This window comes from Melanotaenia boesemani, chromosome 17, assembly GCF_017639745.1.
Source record: "Melanotaenia boesemani isolate fMelBoe1 chromosome 17, fMelBoe1.pri, whole genome shotgun sequence".
Classification (NCBI taxonomy): Eukaryota; Metazoa; Chordata; class Actinopteri; order Atheriniformes; family Melanotaeniidae; genus Melanotaenia; species Melanotaenia boesemani.
In genome coordinates this window covers 33519918-33541357 of record NC_055698.1, presented here as the reverse complement: position 1 = coordinate 33541357, position 21440 = coordinate 33519918, and the positions used below count along the sequence as shown (strand labels likewise).

At 46.5% G+C, this 21440-nt stretch overlaps 1 protein-coding gene across 6 annotated transcripts in view; it reads right to left on the bottom strand.

The window, feature by feature from the left end:
- Window positions 1-2314: 2314 nt before the first annotated feature.
- Window positions 2315-21440, bottom strand: part of ago4 (argonaute RISC component 4) — a 34059-nt gene continuing 14933 nt past the window's right edge. For 3 of the 6 annotated variants that reach the window (XM_042011463.1, XM_042011467.1, XM_042011468.1), the window contains exons 6-19: window positions 19608-19742; window positions 18772-18859; window positions 18512-18659; window positions 18318-18437; window positions 15827-15988; window positions 13179-13327; window positions 11189-11373; window positions 10955-11114; window positions 7067-7238; window positions 6839-6982; window positions 6610-6744; window positions 6435-6536; window positions 6148-6347; window positions 2315-5441 (exon numbers count right to left, since the gene is read on the bottom strand). In XM_042011463.1, coding sequence (XP_041867397.1) covers window positions 5333-5441; window positions 6148-6347; window positions 6435-6536; window positions 6610-6744; window positions 6839-6982; window positions 7067-7238; window positions 10955-11114; window positions 11189-11373; window positions 13179-13327; window positions 15827-15988; window positions 18318-18437; window positions 18512-18659; window positions 18772-18859; window positions 19608-19742 — 2009 coding nt within the window. In that variant the 3' untranslated portion in view covers window positions 2315-5332. The remainder of the gene's footprint in view (window positions 5442-6147; window positions 6348-6434; window positions 6537-6609; window positions 6745-6838; window positions 6983-7066; window positions 7239-10954; window positions 11115-11188; window positions 11374-13178; window positions 13328-15826; window positions 15989-18317; window positions 18438-18511; window positions 18660-18771; window positions 18860-19607; window positions 19743-21440) is intronic. The other 3 variants (XM_042011464.1, XM_042011465.1, XM_042011466.1) reach the window with 3 other exon arrangements.

Sequence of the window (21440 nt, the reverse complement as noted above, 5' to 3'; positions counted from 1 at the left end):
AATTTTTTCTACGGGCTGTACTCCAGCAGTGTATGTTCCACCACATGCTGATACCAACGAGGCCGTGGAAGAACTGTGTGAAGTTTTCGACAGGGCCGAGACTTCATGGCCGGAGGCGGCGTTTGTTGTAGCAGCACCAACCTGAGGAAAGTCCTGCCGAGATACCACCAACACATCAGCTGTTCTACGCCGGCAAGAACACACTCCATCATGTTTACACCCCTTACACAAACACGGATAAGGCCCTCCCTCGCTCTCCTTTTGGGAAATCTGATCACGCCTCAGTTCTGCTGCTGCCTTCCTGTAGACAGAAATTAAAGCGTCACGGACCATCAGCAGTGGTTCGTCCAATCGAGTTTCAGCATTCAAGCCCTTCCCACCAGCTCAGGGACGGCTTCATACCGCAGGACATGAGACTTCTAAATGCTGTCAGCAGCAACGCCGCCTTTAAATAACAACTTCTTATTGCTTATTATATATTTACTGTAGAACTTGTAGTGTTCTTGCTTTTTGTGTTCAGCTATTTTTTGGGGTTTATATTCTTTTTAGCATCGTTAGGAGATCCTGGGATCTAAGAATTTCACTGCCAATGATTACTGATGTATTTGTTGTGCAATGACAGTTCATATTGTATATATATTCACCATCTTCCTCTCATCAGCCTTTCAGCCTCTGAAGACGTTTATTCCTCAACCAACAGTAAAAGACTCATTCTGACCTTACAAATGAAATATTTCCTGCAGCTGGTTGATCGATCGGATTGATCATGTTTTACGTGATGTCTCATTTTGTCAAACGTCTCCGTGGGAGAGGAAGATGGAGGGACTAGAGGCAGGGGGGATGTAATCTGGTCTGGTACTGCGTACCACTAAAACACCGGTGTTGTGCCACAGATTGAATGTTGACAGAAAGTGAGCAGACGGCTGTTCCTCTCGGTAAAAAACCGACACGGTGCTGCCATGTTCAGACATGTTGCTTCACTCTTTGGGCTTCATGTGTTTGGTTTTTAGAATGTAAAGTCCAAAAAGTTTGATTTATGTTGATTTACAAAGTTTTTTTAATTGATTACGGCAAATTTCTTGTCAATAAAATGCAGAATCTACATGAAAGTGGTCTGCTTTCCTTCTAGAGTTCTACCGTACAGATTACCGAGTATTACTAGTACCGTACAGATTACCGGGTACTACTAGTACCGTACAGATTACCGAGTACTACTAGTACCGTACAGATTACCGAGTATTACTAGTACCGTATGATCAGTTTCAGGCAGACGTTCACTTTATGGCACAACACCGGTGTTACGCAGTAGCAGGAAGATGGAGCGGACACATTTCTACTTAAGATTCTTTAACTTCTTGCTTTTCCTTTTTGAACAGTGTTTTGTTTTGTTTTTTTCTCTTGTTGTAATCATCTTTCTAATGTTAAAAAAATAATAAAAAATGAATTCATTAATTCTATGGTATAAAATATGTTTTAAAACAAAAGGGAAAATAATATCGAGGAGGTGTGACCTACACCTGATACTTCTGGAGTGAAATGTGATGCGGTTTTCTATGTTTTCCTGTTATTAGTAGTTAAATAAAAAAGATGGAGAGCGGCTGCCGGCTATCAGGACCAGAACCAGTCACGGCTGCACTCTGGGTCTTAGATCCATCAGCAGCAGGCAGTTTTTAAAGCTTAGTGTTTAAAAATTCCTTCATCCTGAATTGTTTTGAACTGTCGGTGCTGCTTCGGTCCAAGCCGGAGGGACCGGGCATCGCTCGCCCTGCCCCCTCGGAGAGCCGGTGGCCCGAACGTTGCGTCTTTACGTTCGCTGCTGAACGCTCCGACTAAAGTCAGCCGGATTTCAGTTTTTCAACTTGAACAGCACAGAACAAACGTGTCAACGACCAGCATGTGCGTTTACCCAAACACAGCGGGTGCTATGGGGATGGGTTCCACAAGTTCTTGTGGTTGGCTGAAACACTTTCAACTAAATTTAAATATCTACCGGTTTTCATCACAGATTTTAAATAAATCTTCATGAGCTGTTCTTGGAGACATGTAACTGCATGTTTATTAATGTTCTGATTAAAATAGTTTAACATGTCAGGTGTTTTTACTTTTCCCTACTCCCCAGGCCCACAAGTAGCCTCCAGTAAAATACTGAAATGCTTTTATTTGTGTCAGTTTTGAGTTTGTTATTTTAAAATGCATGAAGGTTTGGAAATAGTACCGGCAAGAATTTAAAACTCACCCCTGACTAGAGGTCAAGCTTGTGTCCATGGTAACAACATCCAATGACCAACTGATCAATAATGACAAGTCGTCTGAATTATGGGCATAAAATACCAATTTATTACTTTGCACATTAACACAAGATTTCCCTGCAGGCTAAAAAACAAAAATAATAATGATGTCACATAATAAACAGCCAGTGAGCGGCCCTCTGTGGGCGGGGCCACAACATGACCCGCCCCCACACACCTGACGGCCATCAGACCTGCACACTGGCGCCAACAAAGTAAAAAGAGCTGCAACGACCCCCCCCCCCCCGACAGGAAGCAAAGAGGAAAAAAATAAACAATACAGAAAATTACAAATCTGATCAGATTAATATCAAAGTGAGAGGAATCAAAAGAATTCATGCTCTCTGTTCCAACAGGACAAACTCATCACGGAGCGTCTCTAAAAAGGTTAAAAAGAGGTAATCCTGCCCCCCTCCCCCGCCGAGACCCCGCCAAAAAGAGGAAGTGCGTTTGTGAGGGGTCAAGAGTAGCCATGGAAACACAGAGCGTGGGGGAGGAGGGGCAGGCTCTTTACGGGTCCACGTTTGAACAAAGTACCTCGTTTGGATTTGAACCTGACGCAAAGAGCCGCCCCCCCACCGCCACGCCCCCCACCATCCACCAGGAGCCTGAAACACATCGTACAGACGGGACAGATATTGCTAGACTAAAAACAGTCCCACGAAACCCATAAAACATTTACCCCAAAAACTTCTTAGATTTTTTATTTCTCATAATAAATATGATTCAAAAGGGTTTTTCTTTTTTAAAAGGAGGATACTCCGGCATGCAGGCGAGCAAAGTCTACGTGAGTTACTCGAAAGAAAAAGTCATCTAAAGCCTAAACAACTAGTCCACCAAATGCACATTCCCACTGATTGATACGAGCAAAGAAAAGAACCCAAAGATAAAAACGTAACAAAAATAGAAATTAATCCGAGTCACGTAAAGAGTCGACCGACAACTACGATGAGGAGAGTCTGGAGCTTCGTATTGCTTCATCACTTTACAGACAGGGAGGGATCTGACCCGAGATCAGTCGAGGTTAACAGCTGCCACTCTGTGTGAAGCCGGAGAGCATCTGGCCCTGGTTCGACACCAGTCCGGCCCCGATCCGGCTCCAGTCCATCCCTGATCCGCCCCAGATCTGGCCTCCGTCAGGCCCCGATATGGCCCCAATTAAGCCCCAATCCAACACCAGTCCGGCCCCGATCAGGCTACGATCTTCCTGGCCCACATCAAGCCCAGATCCAGCCCAGATCTAGCTCTGATCTGACACCAGTCTGGCCCCGATCAGGCTACGATCCAGTCCACCCAATTTAGCCTAGATCCTGCTCTGATCTGCGCCTGATCTGCCCCAGATCCGGCCTCAATCGGGCCCTGATCTGCTCAACAGCGCCAGCGTGCACGCCTTCAACAGGACGATGCTCAAACTCATTCATAGTAAACCTGTTTTTTACGGGTGGTTTATTACAAAAGGTTTTCACCGAGCTGCTCCCCCCTGGTGAGGCGTGCACGGCGACCCTTTCCTGTCCCTTCAAATCCAGCAGGGGGCGCCACTGAGCATCATCCGGGCAGTGCTCGCTTAATCCAGTGTTAAAAAGGCCGTTAAAAGAAGAAAAACACGTCCTGATGAATATACCTCAGATACACAGTTATAGAAACCATTTAGAAAATATTTAAAAATCCAACAAAGCCCTCGACTCGGCCCTGATTGTCTCCATCCACCTCATCGGAAGCAGCTTCCCGTCCGCTACACGTCATCCTCATCCTCAGAATGCTACAAAATAATGTAAAATCCAACCAATGCGCCGCCATCTTTAACCTGAAGTCGCTCTAGTAACTATATAAGTGGCTCTGCTGCCAACCGTAAAATTTCATCACGATAGTAACATCGACAACGACGACGACAACATCAAACTACTAAATCTAACGACAGTTTTTAAGATAACCATGAAACATTTTATATTAAACTTTTACAAATCTGCTTTGTTGTATGTATAAATGCATAAAGAGATCAGAGTGCCCTCTGTTAGCTTGCCTAGCGTCCCGGGTCAGTGCAATGAATGAGGCCAGAATTCATGAAGGAGGCCTAAAGAGATAAAAAGTCCAGAAACGTCCAGAAGTGTCATCATACCATCAGGTCCGAGGGAAAACAAAACCACACAAAACCCAGATCCCGCTTTTTAAAAAGGAAGCTGACAGGATGCCTCCAGTGGGTCAACAGGTCCTGATTCTAAGCCGGTCACCGGTCCAACCGTGGCCGCAGCTGGCCCAGAACAGGGCCAGAACAGGCTCCAGGTTACCGATGGAAATATATGTTCTGTATGTGTGAATATAAAAACATTTACAGCAGTTCTCTCCTGTTTCCCTTTACAATTCAGTGGCCTGCCATCAAACACACACTCATACAGCAGTGCACATATATACACACAGACACACACACTCACGTGCACACACACACCAACACCTTCTATAAGATGGGAGAAAAGTAAAACGGGCATGGACACCCAGGTCACCTCGCTTGTAAAAGACAGAAAAGGAGAAAAAGTTCAAACACGCGCTCATAAAAAGGAAAAATATATAATTATCATTCTGAAAAGGTCGACCCCCGTCCCTCCCACCACCCAAAACCCCAGACCTTGTGACAGATTTGGCCCCGAGGGGCTTTGAGGTAAAGTAGATAAGAGTCCTGCTTAGCTGGCGCTCCGCCGCTCGGCTTCTCCCCATCACGAGTGCAGACATTCAGAGAGAAAAACAAGAACAAACGGAAATGGCTCAACGTGTCGGTTTGCTTCTGTTTTTCCGGTTGTGCGTCGGAGCCCCGCGGGTCTCGCAGTGCTGGATTGCTGGTTGAAAAGGCGGCTTGATTGGGAACGCTGGTTGGAGATTGTTCCGTGAAGGAGAACCAGCTGGACATCAGCAGACCCGGCCCGACCTGAACCACCCCGTGTGCGGAGCCAGAGTATAGAGAGAGAGAGACTACAGGGACAGAGAGATGAGGAAAAGATGAGAAACGAGAGGAAAGACGGATGTGATCCACAGGTGGACTGGCTGACACTCCTTCAGGCGAAGTACATGGTGTGCTGGGTATCATAGTGGATCTGGACCGCCTTCGCCAGCGCCTGGGGGTCCCGGCCGTTACTCTGACCCGACACGTGGCTGCCCTCGGCGCTGCGGAGACAAGAGGAAATGATGTCATAGGAGGAAGTGATGTCGTGGAAACGAGAAGCGGGAAAAAAAGGATGCAGGTAAATGTACAAAGTGAATCTGAAGAAGATTCTTTAGTCAGAAATGCTGATGGACAACTAAACCAACAACAGACCAGCACGAATCAGAACAGCATCAGAAGAACCAGAAGAAAAAACCAGAAGAAACAGAATCAGAAGAAAAAGAACCAGAAGAAACAGAACCAGAAGAAAAAGAACCAGAAGAAAGAACCAGAAGAAAGAACCAGAAGAAAAAGAACCAGAAGAAAGAACCAGAAGAAAAGAACCAGAAGAAAAAGAACCAGAAGAAAGAACCAGAAGAAAGAACCAGAAGAAAAAGAACCAGAAGAAAGAACCAGAAGAAAAGAACCAGAAGAAAGAACCAGAAGAAAAGGAACCAGAAGAAAAAGAATCAGAAGAAAACGAACCAGAAGAAAAAGAACCAGAAGAATCAGGACAGATAAAAATGAAAAGATCTAAATCTGAAGAATCAGAATAAATGTTCATTAAAAACAAACTAACATGGAGTTTCGTTCATTTGCTGTTAAAGATTCTTTACAAAATTTCCAGGTTTCCTTGTGAACTTCCTGAAAGCAGGACGGACCTGCAGACTGCTGACGCTTCTGTTAATCGTCTCTCCGTAGACCAGAACCAGAACCACACCCGCTCACCTGTCGTGGTCTTTGTCCACCAGGTGGTAGCGAGCCCGGAAGGCCACGAGCCGGGCGTAGTACGCTGGAGCCGGGATGGAGACTGAGCGCGTGCAGCGGACGTAGGTGTGGCACAGCTGGTAGGTGAGGAGCTGCAGCTCGTCGGCTGTGAAGCAGTTATCGTCCCACAGGACGTGGTAGTGGGAGGGACGGCTGGTTCCCTGAGGGACGGGACACGGTCAGACACCGTCCCATCGGACCAATCACATCATCAGCTCAACGACACATGGGCGTGGCCCATTTCTTACCTGAATCCCAGCGTGGCTGCACAGGTAGAAGTCGAACTCGGACGGGTGTGTGATGGTGCTGTCCACCGTGGTGCCGGCCGGAACGTTCCCGCTCTTCCCGACCTGCAGAACAGTCAGAGCCACAGTCAGAACCGCAACAGAACCAGAACCAGGCATCACACCGAGTCCAACCCACCCTCTCAGCTTTGTCGGAGCAGAACAGACGGGTGTGGTGCCGCTTCTGGACCACGATGTAGGTGATACCTGGTCGGTAATCCTCCTCCAGACTGATGCAGGCCTTCCTGATTGCAATCAGCTCGGGCCAGGCCACCTGGAGACAAAAACACAGACCGTCTCAGTTCTGGGCTAAAGCCAGACCTGGGTCCTGGGTCGTGGACCAACACCAGGACATGAACCCGTCTCACCTGCTTCATCTGTCCCTCGGAGACGCCGCCACGATAGTAGATGATGCGTGTGGGCTTGAAACGGGTGGACTTGTAGAACTGGATGAGGAGCTCCCGCACCATGTTGGTCAGGTCCTGGATCACCTCCTGACTGAAGAGCTGCTCCTGCAGAGACCACACCAGATTCAGGCCCTGCTGACACCAGAACGTCTGAGATCCATCACAGCTCTGTCCTTAACCTAAACCCACCTGGGACATGTCCTGCCGAGACGTCTGGACTCGAACTGTAGCGCAGTATCGGCTGGGGTGGCCGTCCATGCTGCCCACCACCGCTGCGATAGACGGCTTCTTGCCGTCCCCTGCTGGAGGATGAGTAACGTCGGCACCGAGGAAGATGACGGGCTGCTGGAACACCGAAGGCCTGAAGGAAGATCGGGACACCACAGAATGAGGGAGGCAGAACTGCCATGATGCTTTCCATCCCAGTGTTTTAGCAGTTCCTAAGCCATGTTTTATTGATTGTTAGGCAGTGTTTTGAACATATTATTATAGTGATTTAGTGGCTTTTTAGCATTGTTTTTTGGCCATATTTCGGTAGCGTTTTAGCAATATTTGAATCATATCTGGGCATTGTTTTAGCAATATTTTGGCAGTGTTTTACCCTTATTTGAGTCATTTTTTGGCAGTGTTTTAGCCTTATTTGAGTCATTTTTTGGCAGTGTTTTAGCCATATTTTAGTCATATTTTGGCATTGTTTTAGCACTATTTTAGTCATATTTTGGCAGTGTTTTAGCCATATTTTAGTCATATTTTGGCATTATTTTAGTCATATTTTGGCATTGTTTTAGCAATATTTTGGCAGTGTTTTAGCCATATTTTAGTCATATTTTGGCAGTGTTTTAGCCATATTTTAGTCATATTTTTGCATTGTTTTAGCAATCTTTTGGCATTATTTTAGCCATATTTCGGCAGTGTTTTAGCCATATTTTTGTCATTTATTGGCAGTGTTTTAGCCTTATTTGAGTCATTTTTGGCAGTGTTTTAGCCATATTTTATTCATCTTTTGGCAGTGTTTTAGCCTTATTTGAGTCATTTTTTGGCAGTGTTTTAGCCATATTTGAGTCATTTTTTGGCATTGTTTTAGCCATATTTTGGTAGTGTTTTAGCCATCTTTTGGCAATGTTTTAGCCATATTTCGGCAGTGTTTTAGCCATATTTTGGTAGTGTTTTAGCCATATTTTATTCATCTTTTGGCAGTGTTTTAGCCTTATTTGAGTCATTTTTTTGGCAGTGTTTTAGCCTTATTTGAGTCATTTTTTGGCAGTGTTTTAGCCATATTTGAGTCATTTTTTGGCATTGTTTTAGCCATATTTTGGTAGTGTTTTAGCCATCTTTTGGCAATGTTTTAGCCATATTTTATTCATCTTTTGGCAGTGTTTTAGCCTTATTTGAGTCATTTTTTGGCAGTGTTTTAGCCTTATTTGAGTCATTTTTTGGCAGTGTTTTAGCCATATTTGAGTCATTTTTTGGCATTGTTTTAGCCATATTTTGGTAGTGTTTTAGCCATCTTTTGGCAATGTTTTAGCCATATTTTGGTAGTGTTTTAGCCATATTTTGGTAGTGTTTTAGCCATATTTTGGTAGTGTTTTAGCCATATTTTAGCCATATTTTGGTAGTGTTTTAGCCATATTTTGGTAGTGTTTTAGCCATATTTTAGCCATATTTTGGTAGTGTTTTAGCCATCTTTTGGCAATGTTTTAGCCATATTTTGGTAGTGTTTTAGCCATATTTTGGTAGTGTTTTAGCCATAGTTTAGTAGTGTTTTAGCCATATTTTGGTAGTGTTTTAGCCATATTTTAGCCATATTTTGGTAGTGTTTTAGCCATATTTTAGCCATATTTTGGTAGTGTTTTAGCCATCTTTTGGCAATGTTTTAGCCATCTTTTGGTAGTGTTTTAGCCATCTTTTAGCCATATTTTGGTAGTATTTTAGCCATCTTTTGGCAATGTTTTAGCCATCTTTTGGTAGTGTTTTAGCCATCTTTTGGCAATGTTTTAGCCATATTTTGGTAGTGTTTTAGCCATATTTTGGTAGTGTTTTAGCCATATTTTAGCCATATTTTGGTAGTGTTTTAGCCATAGTTTAGTAGTGTTTTAGCCATATTTTGGTAGTGTTTTAGCCATATTTTAGCCATATTTTGGTAGTGTTTTAGCCATATTTTAGCCATATTTTGGTAGTGTTTTAGCCATCTTTTGGCAATGTTTTAGCCATCTTTTGGTAGTGTTTTAGCCATCTTTTAGCCATATTTTGGTAGTGTTTTAGCCATATTTTAGCCATATTTTGGTAGTATTTTAGCCATCTTTTGGCAATGTTTTAGCCATCTTTTGGTAGTGTTTTAGCCATCTTTTGGCAATGTTTTAGCCATATTTTGGTAGTGTTTTAGCCATATTTTGGTAGTGTTTTAGCCATATTTTAGCCATATTTTGGTAGTGTTTTAGCCATAGTTTAGTAGTGTTTTAGCCATATTTTGGTAGTGTTTTAGCCATATTTTAGCCATATTTTGGTAGTGTTTTAGCCATATTTTAGCCATATTTTGGTAGTGTTTTAGCCATCTTTTGGCAATGTTTTAGCCATCTTTTGGCAGTGTTTTAGCCTTATTTGAGTCATTTTTTTGGCAGTGTTTTAGCCTTATTTGAGTCATTTTTTGGCAGTGTTTTAGCCATATTTGAGTCATTTTTTGGCATTGTTTTAGCCATATTTTGGTAGTGTTTTAGCCATCTTTTGGCAATGTTTTAGCCATATTTTATTCATCTTTTGGCAGTGTTTTAGCCTTATTTGAGTCATTTTTTGGCAGTGTTTTAGCCTTATTTGAGTCATTTTTTGGCAGTGTTTTAGCCATATTTGAGTCATTTTTTGGCATTGTTTTAGCCATATTTTGGTAGTGTTTTAGCCATCTTTTGGCAATGTTTTAGCCATATTTTGGTAGTGTTTTAGCCATATTTTGGTAGTGTTTTAGCCATATTTTGGTAGTGTTTTAGCCATATTTTAGCCATATTTTGGTAGTGTTTTAGCCATATTTTGGTAGTGTTTTAGCCATATTTTAGCCATATTTTGGTAGTGTTTTAGCCATCTTTTGGCAATGTTTTAGCCATATTTTGGTAGTGTTTTAGCCATATTTTGGTAGTGTTTTAGCCATAGTTTAGTAGTGTTTTAGCCATATTTTGGTAGTGTTTTAGCCATATTTTAGCCATATTTTGGTAGTGTTTTAGCCATATTTTAGCCATATTTTGGTAGTGTTTTAGCCATCTTTTGGCAATGTTTTAGCCATCTTTTGGTAGTGTTTTAGCCATCTTTTAGCCATATTTTGGTAGTATTTTAGCCATCTTTTGGCAATGTTTTAGCCATCTTTTGGTAGTGTTTTAGCCATCTTTTGGCAATGTTTTAGCCATATTTTGGTAGTGTTTTAGCCATATTTTGGTAGTGTTTTAGCCATATTTTGGTAGTGTTTTAGCCATATTTTAGCCATATTTTGGTAGTGTTTTAGCCATAGTTTAGTAGTGTTTTAGCCATATTTTGGTAGTGTTTTAGCCATATTTTAGCCATATTTTGGTAGTGTTTTAGCCATATTTTAGCCATATTTTGGTAGTGTTTTAGCCATCTTTTGGCAATGTTTTAGCCATCTTTTGGTAGTGTTTTAGCCATCTTTTAGCCATATTTTGGTAGTATTTTAGCCATCTTTTGGCAATGTTTTAGCCATCTTTTGGTAGTGTTTTAGCCATCTTTTGGCAATGTTTTAGCCATCTTTTGGTAGTGTTTTAGCCATATTTTAGCATTGTTTTAGCCATCTTTTGGCAGTATCTTAGTGTTTGAGCCATGTTTTATGTGTAAATAATACTTCAGTTACATAAATAAGCAATTTTTGAGAATTTTAGATATGGATTTTTTGTGTGTTTTCACCATAATTTATCTCCTATATACATTACTTAAAGAGTTAAATGATTGAGTTCAGAAAGAAAAATCAGCTTATTGATCAATGGATCATGAAACCAATCTGATCCAAATTATACCGGGTTATAATCTATAGCTAACTCGGCCTGATGTTCTGAACCAGGTGAGGAGAAAGTGCTGCAGACTGACCTCTGATGAGGCACCAGGACGTTGTTGATGCCTCCCAGCTTGGCGTTGATCTTGAGGCAGAGGTTGGACAGAGTCTGAGGGGACGTCTTCACCACATTCTTCACCTGGACACACTGGGTGGCCATGCCGAGGAGGGTGTCTCCCACCCGCTTCACCTCAGCTGGAGAGAAGACAACACATGCTCAGAAATCATCCTCCTCGCTGCAGCGCCGAGTGCTGGTTTCAGCTTCCTACCGTAGACGGGTGTTTTTCCCGGCAGGATGACCACAATCAGCTGCAGGCCAACGTAGGACATCTTCAGGTGTTTGAACATGGGCTCCACGCTGTCGGCTCCTTGGGCATACTTACAGAAACATGGCTGACCCTGGATGGGCATCCCGGCGTCCTTCGAAATCTTCCTCAGCTGGTCCGTGAAGCTCCTGTTAAAACCATCGTTAGCTCAAAACACCAGCAGACATGAGGAGCAGACGCAAACCTGATCACTGAGGCACATTTAAGTGAAGTATAAAAGCTTCATGTAGATTTTGATCAATCTACCAAGGAAAAGAAATCACACTGATCAATACCGTCTTCTGCTGAACTGAGGATGTAAACAGTTGTTGCCAACATTATCAATGTGATAGATTCTGGTTAGTCTGGTGGGCGGAGTCTCACCATCTGCCAAACCAAACCCTGTATAAAGTAATAGTAACTATGAGTAACTATGTTGGCGAACAAGAAGAGTCAAAGATCCATCTGCTGCACCCCCACCATCCTCTTCATCAGCTCCACCTATTCTACTTCCTGTTTACATTAAAATCCAACCAGCCAATCACACGGCAGCATGTAGACGTGGTGAAGACGACTTGCTGAAGTTCAAGTTGAGCATCAGAATGAGGAAGAAAGAAGATTTAAGAGACTTTGAACATGGTTGTTGGTCTGAGTATTTACTGGGATCTGCACCCACAACCATCTCCAGGGTTTCCAGAGATGGTCTGAAGAAGAGAAAACATCCAGAGCAGCAGTTGTCTGGACCAGGATGCAGCAGAAGACACACCGGGTGCCTCCTGTCAGCTAAGAACAGGAAACTGAGGCTACAATTCACACACACTCACCAACACTGGACAATAGAAGATGGAGAAACGTTGCTGGTCTGATGAGTCTCCATTCAGCTCCACATTCAGATGCTCGGCTCAGAATCTGCTGGAAACATCATGAAAACATGGATCCATCCTGCCTTGGATCAACGCTTCAGGCTGCTGCTGGTGTCATGGTGGGGGGAGACTTTCTTGGTCCACTTTGGGCCCCTTAGTACCAACGTGGCCTGGTTTAACCAGCACAGCCTACCTGAGTATTGTTGCTGACCATGTCCATCCCTTTATGACCACAGTGGAGCATCTTCTGATGCTACTTCCAGCAGGATAATGCACCATGTCACAAAGCTCAGATCATCTCCACCTGCTTTCTAGAACATGACGATGAGTTCACTGGACTCCAACGGCCTCCACAGCCACCAGATCTCAGTCCAGTAGAGCAGCTTTGGGATGTGGTGGAACGGGAGATTCTCATCATGGATGCAGCCGACAAACCTGCAGCAACTGTGTGATGCTGTCATGTTAATATGGAGAAAACCTCTGAGGAAGGTTTCCACCACCTGCTTCATCTATCACACCAGGATTAAAAAGGTCCGACCCGGTACTAGAAGGTGGACCTGATGAAGAGGACGACCCGGTACTAGAAGGTGGACCTGATGAAGAGGACGACCCGGTACTAGAAGGTGGACCTGATGAAGAGGACGACCCGGTCCTAGAAGGCGGACCTGATGAAGAGGACGACCCGGTACTAGAAGATAGACCTGATGAAGAGGACGATCCGGTACTAGAAGGCGGTCCTGATGAAGAGGACGACCCGGTACTAGAAGGTGGTCCTGATGAAGAGGACGACCCGGTACTAGAAGGTGGTCCTGATGAAGAGGACGACCCGGTACTAGAAGGTGGACCTGATGAAGAGGACGACCCGGTACTAGAAGGCGGACCTGATGAAGAGGACGACCCGGTACTAGAAGGCGGACCTGATGAAGAGGACTAGTGTATAAAACCTGTTGACTCATTTGGAAGTTTAGATCTTCGTGGTGGTAAAACCGGGCCTAAAGTCTTCAGTGTGAACGAAGCTTCTTATTTAAACGGTTGTTTCTGTTTACATCTTCAACTCTGGAAGTAATCTGAGTATTTGGGCCACGACTCACTTCAGCAGATCCTCCCGACACTGTTTCTGTGGCGCGAAGCAGGCCACGGCCCACACCTTGATCTCGATGCCGGCATAGAACTGCTTCCCTCGCATGTCCCACACGCCCTGGTTGGGCGTGGCCACCGTTTTGTTCTGTGGAGAGAGGCCCTGCACTCTTAGTCAACCCCCCGGTTGGACGAGCAGCTACACAAGCTACTACATCCACACCCAAACCTGCACTTCTACACAAACATGGCGCCTGAGAGGCCCACGCTGATGCTGGGCGGGTCTGATGTTCGGAGCAGACGAGACGTTCACCCTCTGGGGTCCAGGGTTCCTCACTTTTTACAGCTTTAACCAGTTTACCCGTCATGTTCGGTTTAACTCGCTTCAGCTCAACCTCACGTGTGAGGTTTTTATTATCCTGACCTCCTGTATTAACACGCTAAAATCACACAAAAACATCCGATCTGAGCAGGAAAAAATGATTTTTTATAACTTATACAAATATAAATAATTAATTTGTAACCAACAAAGTTATAAACAACTATTTACATCAAAATGCAGCAAAGTCTCAGGTTTTTATTGACCCTTTTCAGTACCACGCTTTCACCAGAAGATGCCACATAACTGATTTGTTCCAGTTCCTGTCCTCCAGAAGACAGAGAGGACGTCACAGGCTGGACATGTCCAGGCAGGGTTAGTCCTCCTGTCCACCAGGGGGCAGCACTTCCATCTGCTTTTACTTATTTTGTTCTCTCCAGAAACATATCCTCTCCTAGAATTTTCTGATTGGATGATGTGGAGCATTTTCCACCAATAGGAAAGGAGGTTGTTGGGTTTTATTACTTTTTTCTTGCCTGCAGCACTTTTGTTAAAATCAGCTGTTTTTACTGTTTCTTCCTGCAAATGAGAGAATATAAACAGAGAAAACGTCTTCTTTTGTATCTTAACTGGTTTTACTGGTTTATCAACACCATTTAAAACTGGTTTAGGACTCCAGTTTCTTTTCAAGTCTTATTGGGCCTGATGATCCGTCAATAAATATTTGTTCGAGAGGCAGACCTGATCCATATTTATCTACGTTGAGGCAGGCCGTGGACGAGCCAGTAACTACGCACATCATCATCATCATCATCATCAGCTTGAGTCACTTCTGATTCATGCCTTCGTTTCTGTTTCACGTGGGCTGAAATGTGTCCGTGCGTCTTCAGCCGCCTCCGTCGACCCCAGAGGGTGAAACATGGACTGCTCGTTTCCAGGTGAAAAGTTTTAAACATTTTTTAATCAGAACTGAACCCGAGCGCCAAGCAGACGTCATGAAGCCGCTGCTGCAAATCCAAAAAAGCTGCGGCTTTAAATTAACTTAACAAGGATTTCCCAAAGGCCATTAAGAGCTTTATCTCCAAAACCTCAGAGCCTCCAGAGAGGACGTCCAGAGAGGACGTCCAGAGAGGACGTCCAGAGAGGACGTCCAGAGCTCTGATGGTCAGGTTTTCAACATGGAATCATCATCATCATCATCATCATCATCATCATCAACAGACTGCAGCTTTTCCCATCCCACATGCAGCCGCTGAGTCGCATCAGGACCGGGACGCAGCTGCATCATCACCATGCTGCTGCTCAGAGTGAAGGTGCGTTTCAGTCATACAAACTACGAGATGGGAAAAGCTTCAGTCCACATTTAAAGGCATTTCACTGGAAGCCGATTAGACTCCGAGTCCCAGCAGGCAGGTGTCCAAACCTCCGAGAGTCTTAGCTCCTCAAGCAGAAATCTGTTTTCAGTAAAAAGGAGGAGGACGTAGATTTCCTGCTGCATGGCTGCGAGTGTGATCGGCCTCCTGTCAGCACATCCATACAGCCCCTTACACACAGTCGCTGAACCCCAAACCAGCCTCTGAATCCTGGAAACCAGGCGGTAACGACAGTCAGGCTCTGAATCCCAGATCATGTGATTGTAAACGGATCCTGTCTGTTTACGTCACGCTGCAGATCCATCAGCGGCTGGTTGGGGGTTCAGAGGTGAATCTCAGCATCTGCTTTATTCCTCTTCTGACCTCTGCTCCAAAACTTAAACCTTCATTCTTTAAAATGACCAGCAGGGGGCAGCACACATGCTGGAGGCAGTGTGAGAAGAAACATGAGGAAAAAGGTCACATTTTCTCTGCCTGCTGGAGCAGCTGAAAGGATGTTAACCAACCGGGAAAGGGCTGGAAGAACAGATCAGTTCTGATTGGTTGCTTCCTCGGACTTTTTTCATTTCATCTTTTATCCGCATCAAAGAAAAAAACTTTTAAATCAAACCAGCTCGGCTTGAACTGCTGCAGCCTGGAGGAGAAACCCGGGAACTCTCAACCAATCAGGTCAGCTCAGGATGGAGACGGCCACAACGCCAAACTCAAGACTTCCATCATCATGAGACAGGAAGCTGCGTGGTTTACCAGCCAATCAGAGAAGAGGAGGAAGCAGGCTGCTGAGATGCACCGAGGATCGCCACACGGGGAACACTCCAGGTCCGGCGTCTCATCTGATCAATCAGGTCTGAACTGGCATCACGTGACTGTAATTCTGGTCCAATCTGAGATGGAAACCTGGAGCCCCCCCTCATGTGTCAGCATTCACTCCGTGATGCCCCCACCCCGCGGAGCCCTGCCCATTACTCACCCTTCCACAGTCCCTCCCTGTGTCTGTACTCACCCGGCCCCCATACTGCAGCATGGGTGCTGGGAGGACACGGCCCGTCACCTCGGTCATGTCGTTGTGCACCACGATGCCGAACTCCTTCAGGTAGGGGTCCGGGCCCCCGACCATGCTGTTGCTTTTGACCTGGGGGAGGAAGAATAAATAAAAAAAATGTACGTTTTAGGTTTAATTCGTGATCACTGATCTGCTTCCAAATCGTCTGAAAGCGCCGCCTGTCCTGAACGACGTGGCCTCATCCAACCTTTACTTTTCTGTTTCAGCAACTACACCTCAGCAAGGCGGTTTAAACGCAGTCAGGAGATTAAACATCTGCATTTCACCAGAAACAGCTGAATAATCTCTGGTCAGATGTTCACGTTCTCCTACGAATCCGACGCCTCTAAATAGTTTTAGAACACAAATGTCTTGAATCTAAGTTTAAAGGATTTTCTTCACTCCAGGGCAAAAATCTCCACCTCTGCGAACTTCCACCCACCAAACGTTTTCACACGTCTCAGCCGGATTTCTACAACATGGCAAAACGCCGGTTTTTCTCGTTAAAAACCTTTAACAAGAACATTAAACCCAGAGTTCAGATTTTCTTCTAATATGCAAATTAGTGCATTTTTGGCAGTAAATCATTTGTTTATTTAAACAATAAAACTTAGAAAACTTAGAAAATATGACAAATTATTCTTAAAGTAACAAATGGATTTTAAATGATAAAATGATGAATCATTCTTAATCGGGGGGTTGGTGCATCTTCCATCTAACTGGATTAAAGCCTCTCCACTGGTTTCCAGTTCTTTAAGGACTCATGTTGAACTCGTGGCCTTTCTTTCCTCAGACCTCTTCACCTACTGGCTCCCTCAGGTCAGCTGAAGAGGCGTCTCCAACCAATCAGAAGTTCAGAGGGGAGCAAACCGTCTCTGAACTGCAGCATGTTGGAAGTGTTTGCTCTGATGTTATTTCTGGCTTTTATTTTAATTTACTGTGAAGCACTTTGGATGTTTTAAAGTTCCCTATAAATAAAGCTGGACCGGACGAACGGAAGCAACGAAGCTTCTGATGTGAAGAAAAAAGCAGAAGCCCAGCAGGTCGCTACAGGTCGCATCCGCCGCAGGTCGCATCCGCCGCAGGTCGCGTCCGCCGCAGGTCGCCACAGGCCACGTCCGCCACAGGTAGCTACAGGTCGCGTCTGCCACAGGTCGCTACAGGTCGCGTCTGCCACAGGTCGCTACAGGTCACGTCAGCCGCAGGTCGCTACAGGTCGCGTCTGCCACAGGTCGCTACAGGTCGCGTCCGCCGCAGGTCGCGTCCGCCGCAGGTCGCCACAGGCCACGTCCGCCACAGGTCGCTACAGGTCGCGTCTGCCACAGGTCGCTACAGGTCGCGTCCGCCGCAGGTCGCGTCCGCCGCAGGTCGCCACAGGCCACGTCCGCCACAGGTCGCTACAGGTCGCGTCCGCCGCAGGTCGCGTCCGCCGCAGGTCGCCACAGGCCACGTCCGCCACAGGTCGCTACAGGTCGCATCTGCCACAGGTCGCTACAGGTCACGTCAGCCGCAGGTCGCATCCGCCGCAGGTCGCGTCCGCCGCAGGTCGCCACAGGCCACGTCCGCCACAGGTAGCTACAGGTCGCGTCTGCCACAGGTCGCTACAGGTCGCGTCTGCCACAGGTCGCTACAGGTCACGTCAGCCGCAGGTCGCTACAGGTCGCGTCTGCCACAGGTCGCTACAGGTCGCGTCCGCCGCAGGTCGCATCCGCCGCAGGTCGCCACAGGCCACGTCCGCCACAGGTCGCGTCTGCCACAGGTCGCTACAGGTCGCGTCCGCCGCAGGTCACCACAGGCCACGTCCGCCACAGGTCGCCACAGGTCGCGTCCGCCGCAGGTCGCCACAGGCCACGTCCGCCACAGGTAGCTACAGGTCGCGTCTGCCACAGGTCGCTACAGGTCGCGTCTGCCACAGGTCGCTACAGGTCACGTCAGCCGCAGGTCGCTACAGGTCGCGTCTGCCACAGGTCGCTACAGGTCGCGTCCGCCGCAGGTCGCATCCGCCGCAGGTCGCCACAGGCCACGTCCGCCACAGGTCGCCACAGGCCACGTCCGCCACAGGTCGCTACAGGTCGCGTCCGCCGCAGGTCGCGTCCGCCGCAGGTCGCCACAGGCCACGTCAGCCGCAGGTTGCTACAGGTCGCGTCTGCCACAGGTCGCTACAGGTCACGTCTGCCACAGGTCGCTACAGGTCACGTCAGCCGCAGGTTGCTACAGGTCGCGTCTGCCACAGGTCGCTACAAGTCACGTCTGCCACAGGTCGCTACAGGTCACGTCTGCCACAGGTTGCTACAGGTCGCGTCTGCCACAGGTTGCTACAGGTCACGTCAGCCGCAGGTCGCTACAGGTCGCGTCCGCCGCAGGTCGCGTCCGCCGCAGGTCGCTACGGCTCGCATCCAACTCAGTTCGGATGCCTCACCAGTCTGCTGATCTCTTCCTGCCGGTCGGGGGCGGAGCGAGCCGTGGCTTTAATCATCGTGGACGTCTGGTTGTCCGTCAGTTTCTTGATGCAGCGCTGACCAGCCACGATGTTACAGACCTGCAGAGAAGAAGAAAGTTCAGCCATTCAGCCACATTCCAGCAGATAAGATGGCAGTTGGGCATCATTCTCACCTCCAGAGGAAGGTAGGTGTGCTTCTGCTCCTGTCCGACTTGCAGGCAGGGTAAATGTGGATACTTGAGCTGGAGGTTGTACTTCTGCTTGAAATACTGAGCTACGGTGCACTCCATGGCCTGGCCGTTCTCCAGCTGTAAGGGGAACCTGTGAACGAGTGCAGACGTCTACGTGAGCAGCTCAAACTCAAACCAGGAGCTGCCTGAAGCTTTTTAAAAAACCTGCTGCCTGTGCAGACGACAGCAGTGACAAAGCTCACGTTTGGTGGCTGGCGGGTCGACGTGTGACGTTGCACACGCGGTACTTCCTCTTCATCTGACCGCAATGTGTCACCTCCACCTTCAAACCTGCTCACAGACGAGAAAATCAGGTCATGAAAACAGAAAACCTGCTCCTGTCTGAGTTTTTCATTTCCAGACAGAAAAACCATGTAAACTAGTGATCCCTAACTCCGGTCCTCAAGGCCCACAGTCCTGCAGACGTGTCACGTCTCCCTGCTTCAACACGCCCGACTCAAATGAACGACAGCAGCAGACTGTGCAGAGCTGGTCAGACATCCTTTTCATTTGAATCAGGTGCTGCAGGGACACGTCCAACAGCTGCAGGATAGTGGGCTTCAGGGCCAGGGTTAGAAACCAGTGATCTAAACCAGGTCCTCGGGACCCGCTGCCCCGCAGGTCCTGGTCATGTTCCTACTCCAACACACCTGATTCAGACTCATGAACTTCCTCATCGAGCTCTTTACAGCCCGTTAACGAGACATTTATCTCATTCAGGTGTGATAAAGTAGGGTTACCTGTAAAACCTGCAGGGGGTCCTGAGGACCTGGACTGAGGGCCACTGATCTAAACCAATCAGAAAACTGATTTTGGAGTGAACCTGCTCTCAAAGCTCTCTGGGAAACAGTTTCCCAGTAAATGTGGATTCATGCCGTGGACAGAATTCATGACGATGAAGCAGAATCCTTCATCCTGGACGGAGATGGTGAAGCGTGGAGGCGTCGCTGGTCCGTGTTCATGCCGTGGGCGGAACTTAATCTGTGTGTGCAGCTCTCTATCCGTGTGTGTGTCTGTGTGTGTGTGTGTGCACGCTCACCTCGTATTTCCTTGGTGAATTTGACCCTCTGGGAATCCGTCAGTGGTTTGGTCTGTTCGTTGATATTCTGAATGTCCAGAACTTCACACATGAACTCGATCACAGGCTGGGCGCGGTAGAAAGCGGTGGCCGACACTGTGAGGAAGACCATAATGAAGTCAGTCCTGCAAGAGCCTGCAGCCGTAAACTCAGCTCGGAAGCCCTCAGCTTTCCGTCATGGTTACAGCTTCACCTTCATCAATGGCAATGACTGGCTTCCACCCGTTCCTGAAGGCATCAGATATGTTTTTCTTTCTTTATATGACGGCGTAAAGCTGTAAAAAAGCCTGATGTAAACGTATCGAAGGATTCTGATGGTGAGAAGACACCAAATAACACAGAAAGGCAACACGAAGAACTGATCACATGACCTTCACATGAAGGGAGAAACAGCTTCATCTGAGAGGCTACGGAGAACCTCAGGCATGAAAATCTCGTTTCAGATTCATATTTTCTACATTACAATGACGACATTTTAATGTCTGAGTCTGATAAAATGTTTAACGCGTCTACATTTAGGATTTTATTCGCTGTTATTAAATCTGTCGGGTGGGAAATTAATCGCTGCTTGTCGCTTGTTTAACAGCTTTTATATTGTTTTCTTAGAATTGCACCAATTTGATGCAACTGATATCTGAATTTGGAATCTCGGACGATATTTTCTGAAATGAAATCATTTAAGTGGACATTGTTAATGTTGTCGTGTCCGGCTTCATCAGGCGGTAAAAAACCTTCGCTTCTTAACAACAGAGCAGCTCCGTCTGAATCCGGCCGGAGTGTTTTTCATCCGTGTGAATAATGTGGGAATGGCAGGAAGTCCGACAGGCCGCTGCATCGGCTCAGATCAGAGCGTCGTCATGACAACGGATCTGGATTCTTCCGCCAAGATGGAGAATCTTGCCTTACGGAGCAAAGTTCTTCTGAGTGCGTTACACCACAGATTTCAACCTTTCTGTGGATTTGAAGGGACTTTTGATGCCTTTACCCTTTGAAATAAAGCTTTCCAACACGGATACGGAGTCTGGATCTTCTTGAGGATGTTAACGGGTTCTGTGGTGCACAGGCATGCGGACGGCTCTGCACGGATGCAGCAACAGAACATGATGGTTTATCATAACGTGATGCAGATATCCTGTCGCGTAAGGTGGATCTGGCTGCTGCAGCAGCTCCGCAGACCCAAGTCCGAGTCCGAGTCCGAGTCAGTCTTCAAGCCAGTCAATTCTAGTCAATCCCACTTGACTAGAATTCTTACAGGAAAAGGTTTTCAGGCCATAAAGGAGAACATGAAAGCTATCTCAGCTTCCACGTTCTGTCTGGACTGACTACGGAAAGACTGAAGGGACAAAACACAGAAATTTAGACAACGTCTCTTTATAGTAAAGATGCTCCGTGATTTTCCAGCAACGGAAAATTAAAGATCAACATGAAGCAGAAAACGGCATCCTTGTTTACACGACATTCAGGCCGATTCCTGAAAGAAACGGAGTTCATCTTCACTGATGAAGACACGTGGTCGCTGAATCCAGTCGAGTCGTGAGTGAAGAGGCGCAGCCCTGATTTTTAAGGACTTCTGGAGCGCTTTACTTCCTGGATTACCCTGCTGGATTAAAGGTAGGTGGAGTTCTTAGTACCACCTGATAAGGATTCGGATCTTTCTGTGGATTTTAAGGAACTTTCAGATTACTTGTCCACCCAAAGAGATTCCGATTTCTCCGACAGAAAGGGATTACAGGACAGTTTTGGCTGGATTTTAAGCCCTCATCCCAAGATTACAACAGATTTACACAGCCTTAG